This window comes from Aplysia californica, unplaced genomic scaffold, assembly GCF_000002075.1.
Source record: "Aplysia californica isolate F4 #8 unplaced genomic scaffold, AplCal3.0 scaffold01080, whole genome shotgun sequence".
Lineage (NCBI taxonomy): Eukaryota > Metazoa > Mollusca > Gastropoda > Aplysiida > Aplysiidae > Aplysia > Aplysia californica.
In genome coordinates this window covers 132882-140381 of record NW_004798350.1, presented here as the reverse complement: position 1 = coordinate 140381, position 7500 = coordinate 132882, and the positions used below count along the sequence as shown (strand labels likewise).

The window sequence follows — 7500 nt, the reverse complement described above, 5'->3', positions numbered from 1 at the left end:
ATTTCATTATTTTGACGAGCGCCTGATTTCACCACAATACCACATATGTGAGGCAGCGTGGTGGAATCAGGCTCTCGTCAAAATAATCAAAGTGAAGAAACTTGCATTTTTCCACTGGTTTGTGAATTTTTTTCACATTTTTGTTTTTTAGCTGAACACCTTTCACGCCCATTAAAGAACTCATTTCTGTGCGGATTTTTCTGAAAAACGTTGATTAAAGGCACACAAAATGTAAATCTTCAGTTACCACGGACTCTTAAGCTAAGGACATAACTAATCTTTGGCGGCCATTTTTTCCACTAATCTTACATCTGAAAACAGGTGACCCCCACCCCATTCATTCGCAAATATATTTCGACTTGTATTCAAGATAAATGGATATTTTTTCAACCAAATAAAGACAAATGAACAAGCTTTAAGATGATACCAATAACTCTACATGCCCAAAATTGACGAGAGCCTGATTCCACCACACTGCCTCACATATAATTTGTTCTCTGGGAGGTTGAAAGTGTTGAAGCAAAATACTCACATGGCCAGATAGACACTTAATCTGACTTCTGATTTACTAACTCCTCTGTTATTGATGAACTGAAGTATACGATGGACATGCTCTTAAGGCCATCAACTATAAGAGTATCCGAGAGATATTCTCACTCTAATACTACATGTAGATAAAGGCGAAATAAGACAACCGTGATTTCGTGTGATGTTATCTCTTAAACTATGACTACAAGTCTGCTTCCTTCTGTTGTGAGTGTGCGCACGTCACACGAAATCAGTCGACGGTAATGGTTAATGCTTTTCGGCATCAAATCAACAGACGTAATACTTCTCAAGAGATTTAAGTGTTGAATACAGTCATAATTTTATAACAGTCAAACCATCCGACTTGGACATAATTTTATACGAAGCGTCTGAACAGCACTCAGGGTGGTATAATTAGCATCAGTATCAGGTCTGTTTTATAAGAGAACATGGACGTAATCGCCAAGATATCAGCTGCCTTATGATGCGAGGTATCGACAGACTGTATCGCCCCGATAACAGGCCGGGGTCTTTACTATTATATGAAGTCTTCAAGGTTAAGAAATCTCAAGTGACGAAGGTTAGCGGTAAGACAGTCGGACTCATAATCGTGAGATTGTGGGCTCGGGGGCTCAAGGATCAGCTTGGTTAATAATAATAATAAAAGACATTTATAGAGCGCTCAACCCTGAATAAAGTACACAGGCTCTGAGCGCTTTACAATACAGTACAACGTACAACAGTAACATAAAATGTTGTGTTCTGGCTAAAAGAAAATCACTCCAAATATTCATCTTACTTTTGACTTTTTCTTTCCTCCGCCACTTGCACCCGTTTGGGTATCGCGGGAAAATATTTATTTTTTACATTTAAAAACAGAAATGACTTCAGCTGACAAATAATTAGAATGAGTTTAAAGATTTGATCTCTCTTAAAGTACTTGGCAAATCATTCCTTGGGGCCTTGATATACAAATACATTTCTTTTTGTCAGCTGAAGACCTTAAACTGCGAGTTGGAAGGTACAGTCTTTAACAGATTTGATTTTAAAAAATAGGGTGCATTATCATTCAAGCATTTGTGACATAGGGTGGCCAACTTGTACACAATGCTTTCCCCAAACGGGAAGCCAGTGCCATGTCCGTAAAAGAGGTGCAGCAGGTTTCGTCCGACGTTGTGTCTTTGTAAAACTCTACACGGATTGTCCGATTCTGGCTTGGTCCTTCCGGAGATGAAAAAGATTCTGAACTGGAAAGGGTTAATAAACGCATATCTAAACAGTGTTACAAAAACTCCAAGTACCGTACAGGGAAAATATGAGGTAGACCAGCTGGGCAAAAATGCAGATGAACAACAATTAGGTAGCAGTGCAATATGTAAACATATCTGTTTCGATCACAACGTCTCTGTTAAAATGCAAAATGTAAACATACTATCTTTATCAAGAACAACAACTGGGTAGACGTGCAAAATGTGAACAGATTATTTTTATCAAAATGCAGCACAAATGAGAGGGTTATTGAGGTAAAGCATACACAGGAGTTATGTAATCGAAGTTGTCTGTGTGAGCAAGGTTCACTGGAGCCACGTGACGAGAGTGAGTTCTCAGACATCCGTGGTTGGTGTTTCAGGTGTCTGTGGTGGAGCCGTTAGGTGCTTCGCTGCCACACGACGGAGACAGGAGTTCGATTCTTGTGGGGAAAAAAGGGAGGGGGGTTAATATTTTAGGAGTATTTCGCCGTTCCTTCTGCTTGAATGTTGTATCCCTCTCCACCAATGTTTGCCATGATGAGCAGTGTCGAAGTCCATCTTCTAAATTATCTAAATGGTGTCGATAAGGGTATAAAAACACCTGCATTGAAAAAAGTTGATATTTTTTTCCGCATCTTGTCTTAGAGACAATACAACGCTGTCTGTTGATTGGTTTGTTGCTTCTGTCCACGGGATCGATCTATTGATCTGTCTGGACAAACAGAGAGGGAGATGGCCGTATCAGATAACCGAGTTCTGGAGAGGAAGAGGACAGGAAGGAGACGGGGTGGGGGTCGGGGGGACACAGACAGTGTGAGCATATTGAAGGAGTAGGCAACACCACTGGATACCTGCCACAAGGGAAGTCAAAGCAGAGACAATGTTGACCACAAAAACAAACAGCACGTGGACATGGTTGCTGGTGCCTCAAAAGATGAATTATTGATGGACCACTACAGACAAAGGATCGTGGTCTTGATATTAAGGTGTTCGCTTTCTCATTCAAAGGTTCCGGGTTCAAATCCGTGTAGGGACGGAAACATTTTCTTCTCTAAAACTGTCTCCTTTCACCTCCTTTCTACTGCTACTCCTTGGCTACTTCTTACTACTGTTTTTCAGCCACACCCCTGATCTTCTGGTAGGAAAGATCTACAGATAGCCTTCTAGGACAAGGGCAAAAAATCTCTCAGGTCCCGTGTGCAAGTTGCACACGTTAAAGATCCCTTGGTGGTCTAAAATAGATAAGAGGAGGCTTCGGCCGCCACTCGGGGAAAAATTCAAAATTTCTTACCAACTGAAAATGTTTGGTGTGTCCCTCGCGCTCAAATGACCTTATGCCGTTGTGAGCGCCGTAAAACATTTACAAAAAAAACCCAACCCCCCCCCCCCCCCAAGGAACTTGATTAAGAGTTTATATTGGGCGGCTGGCGATGTTGTTAATCCCATAACTTGTCATTTACAACACAGACAGTGAGCCCCGATGTCGCTATGGTTGTGGTGAGAGTCCACTATAACCTCCCCCCCCCCCCCCCACCCCCACAGACACGGGACGTGTCGATAGCAGCTGTCTGTCAGCCTCAACAACAAATTCTCACCGCTGTCGTCAAAAACTGGGAATTGTGAGGGTGCCAAATTTAGAGGCATGTGGACTCATAACTTCAAATTTGTTTGACTGGTGGTTTATTGTTAAGTGTTGTTGAATGGGAAATCTAACAACAATAATCAACCAACAGTTCAACAGAATTACAGTTTTGAGTCAAAAAAACGTTCAAAATTGGCACCCTAGCGGTTTTCAGTTTTGTCACTACAGTCGTTTTTCCCTGTACAGTTTTGTCACTACAGTCGTTTTTCCCCGTAGTCTTCGACAAGTCAGTGATAATAGTATCCCTTATTTGTTCAACGACAGCCCCCTAGATGACCTGAATCCTACCATAACGGGCATACAAACACTTCCATTTCACAAAAGAGACACGTAAATATAATATCGTTTATTTTGTTAGGTTAAAAGGTGGATCGAGGGTATCAAGAAAATCGTGAAAAAACATAACATCACAACTGAAAGAGCTGCGTAGCTGGCCTACCATGAAAACAGCATCTCCCCTCGACGCTTAACGGCAGCAGAGGGCACTGTAACGGTATGTAAAATAGAGGAGGAACAAGTAATAGTAAATAAAGTAATAGTAAATAAAGTATTGTTCCTATGTTTTTCTTGTCTCTCTCCCAGATCTTGGTGGAGCCCTCTGAGTTCCTGTGCAAGGGTTATTTCTACTTCGCCAACGTGAGTAAAACAGCCGTGGGCTACACCATCCTGCTGCTGGCCATGGAGCGTATCATCGCAGTGCTCATCCACACCTTCCGGATCCTTCCGCCCGGCAGGTAAACACTGGGTTTTAGTTTAGTTTTAGTAAGAGTTTTACGGCGCTTACAACACATTAAGGTCATATAAATCTTCTTTTTCTTCTTCTCGATCACCTCACACTTGACGTCTGGTATCTGTCATAAATTGGGCCGTCCTGCTCAGTTGTTCATCATATACGGGAAGACTAGAGGTGTTACCACAAACACAAAAAAAGAAGGAGGGGAGATCAGGACGATAGATGTTTGATAGGAAAGAAGGTGCAAACCACACAAGAGCACCCGCCAACCACCCACAAACAGTGGGCAGCCTTGAGAATTTAATGTTTGGGTTGTTTTTGTTTTTTGTTTTTGTTTTGATTTTGTTGATTTTGTCCAGTGGGGGGGGGGGGTGGTGCCACTGACTGGAGTGTCTTTAGGCCATTCCCAAAGGGGGGACATTTCTCGTTCAAGCACAGTAGAATTGTAAATAGGCTGATTCATCAATGCCACGCTCATAACTGTGCCTGATCTACAACAGGGAACTGTTGCCTTTTCTTTCCTAATCCTTATTATTGTCATTTTTTCCTCTACTTCTTTTGTATGTTTGTCACACTTTTGTGACCCGCTATTTCCGGGGTACCTTGAGGGTCGAAGCAGACCTTGTGCTGTTCTGGAGAGGTGAGCAGAGTAAGTCTGATTCCCTGTAAGGACCTCTCTGTTGACACCCACCCCTTGGCGCTCATATGACCTTATGCAGTTGCAGGCGCCGTAAAACCCTCTACTGAATAAAAAATGTCCTATGAGTAAGTTTAATTGCTACCCGGAAATACGTTCAGGGATCAGAGGATAGTCAACAAAGTTTTAGAAACATTGGAGTTTCCGATTGCTTGTGTGTATATTTTACATTCTGTATATTGTTATATTTTTAAAAAATTATTATCATTACTATGTTATTGCTGCTGTTGCTGTCGTTGTCGACGAAGTTGTAGCTGTTTTTGTTATTATTGCTTTTGTTGTTGTTGTTGTTGTTGACGTTGTTGTTGTTATTGTTATTGTTGTTGTCACTGTGTGTTGTGAGGGCGACACTTGGGAGCACTGGAGTGAGAAACACAGTCTCTGATGTGTATATTATTCTTACCTGATTGCCCGAGAAATGCGTTCTCGCTGGACCTATTTTTTTATGATTACAAGAACAACAGACAGCACAGGCATATGCCAATTTTTTATTTTTTTTACATTTTCATCATTGTTTCTGGTGTGTAGATCTATAAAGACATAAGTATAGACCTAGACAAGACTGTTGTTGTTTTTTTTATTACACAGAGGCTAGAGTCTATCCCTGGCATGTGAGGGGTGACCTATGTAGTGGCTAGGTCCAAAGATACTTCACCGTAGGCTGTACTATCTTTGCTAGGGCTAACCAAAAACTAGGAAGTCCGACCTAGCCTATTTTTAGCTCTCTCGAGAACGAAATAATCTAGGTCAAGTGCTGTAATTCCTTTTCCTTGTTGCTGTTTTTCATCTCAAATCGACTACTGTACAACCACAGAGGGTGTATTATAATGAGATATAACTTTGTTGGTAATGTAACATGTACTGAGGAAGCAAAAATGTACTGATTAAAGATGAAATTTTCCTTCCAAAATGAGTTGAATCGAGGATTTCTTAGTCTCCTGTGCGGCTGACGAAAAAGCGCAGTGCAGGAAAATCGATCTCAGTTTCATCAAAATAAATAATTTATTATCCAAACCAGTGGTTCAGTATCTGGACAAGAAAGATGTATCTTATCTTATCCTATCTTATCGTATCTCATGTCATGAAACTGAACTGTCAGTTGACAAATTTTATTTATGGCAGCAAGATTAATGTTCAGTCCACTAGCTACATCCAGTGAACTGCAGAAATTGCCAAGAACCCTTGTTGTTGGCTCGGAAAATTGGCAAATGTTTTGTTGTTGCTTTATTAGACTTTCGAATGACTTTTCTGTCCGAAAATCAATTTGTTTTAAAATTTAAAAGTTGCTGCTAAATGAGATTTTTAAAGCTATTTTGGAGAATGTCTTTATTCTGTGATGGAGGTATTTGTCAGTCTTTGATTGCGAATAATATCTCAGTATTTTGCCTCGGACAGCAGTAAAAACATTCCAGAATTGAACTGTGCGTCATTTCGTTAAATATTATCATATTTATTTTTATAATTAGTGTCATATGAGGGGAACTATGTCCCCTTTTTTTCTGTACGAAAGACCTGATTTACGAAATCTGTACCTTGTGAACCAAACCGTCGGGACTTGTTACATTCACATAACAGTCTGTCTCTGATCAGCTGCACAGAGGTGACATGAAACGTCTCTGAGAACGACAGTGTGGGTGCGTCATACTCAACACACACACACACACACACACACGCGCGTGCGCGCGCGCACCAACACACATAGAAACACACTCACACACATACAGACACACACAGACATACACACATACAGACATACACACATACAGACACACACACACATACAAACACACACATAGTCTAACACGTACACACACACACGTACACAGACACACACACATACAGACACACAGCACACACATACAGACACACGCTCACATACACACACACACACACACACACACACACACACACACACAACGAACACCTTTACTTCCTTGTCGAAAGAACATCGACATTATTGCCCATGTCAAAAAAGGCAAAAAATATATATTAAAGCCCGGTATTTTCAAGTTTGATGGCTGCCCCACATAATGTGTTCTTTCTTCCCCTACCTGTTGAAAAATTGACAATAGAGTCTGAAATTCTTTGTGGATTCTTCATCCTTTAAAAATGTTATATCATTTTTTAAATCAGTTGTGCGAGTTTTACAGCATAACAATAACAATATGCTCGCAACAGTGCACAAAAGCACGTTATTAATCAAAATAAATCTAAATACCTTGGGCATCCAGGATAAACAACATGCGATAATAAGATGTTTTTGAACAAAGCCCAAGGCACCGCTATACTGTATTATATCGACGTCATTATTGTTATTGTTAAAGATATAATTATGACGTGATGTTTTGGTAAGCGGAGATTTCGAGCAATCTCAGGTGAATATTGCATTGTGTAAATTATTTTATTAGGTATTTTTATTTTGTATGTGCTCATTTCGTAACGATGTGTAAGCGTGCGCATGTGAAAAGCAAGTGGGTGTTTGTGTGTGTGCATGAGTGTGTGTGTGTGTGTGTGTGTGTGTGTATGTGTGTGTGTGTGTTTGTGTGTGTGTTTCTTTGACATGTATGTGTCTGCACGTGTGTGTGTGTGTATGTAATATGTTCGTGAGTGTGTATGTGTGTTTGTTTGGCATGCATGTGTGTGCACGTTT

At 40.7% G+C, this 7500-nt stretch overlaps 1 protein-coding gene across 1 annotated transcript in view; it reads left to right on the top strand.

The window, feature by feature from the left end:
• The window catches only part of LOC118478868, a 33008-nt gene that overhangs the window by 21010 nt on the left and 4498 nt on the right, over positions 1-7500 (top strand). The window contains exon 2 of the mRNA XM_035973251.1: positions 4003-4154. Within this exon, the coding sequence (XP_035829144.1) occupies positions 4003-4154 (152 nt within the window). The remainder of the gene's footprint in view (positions 1-4002; positions 4155-7500) is intronic.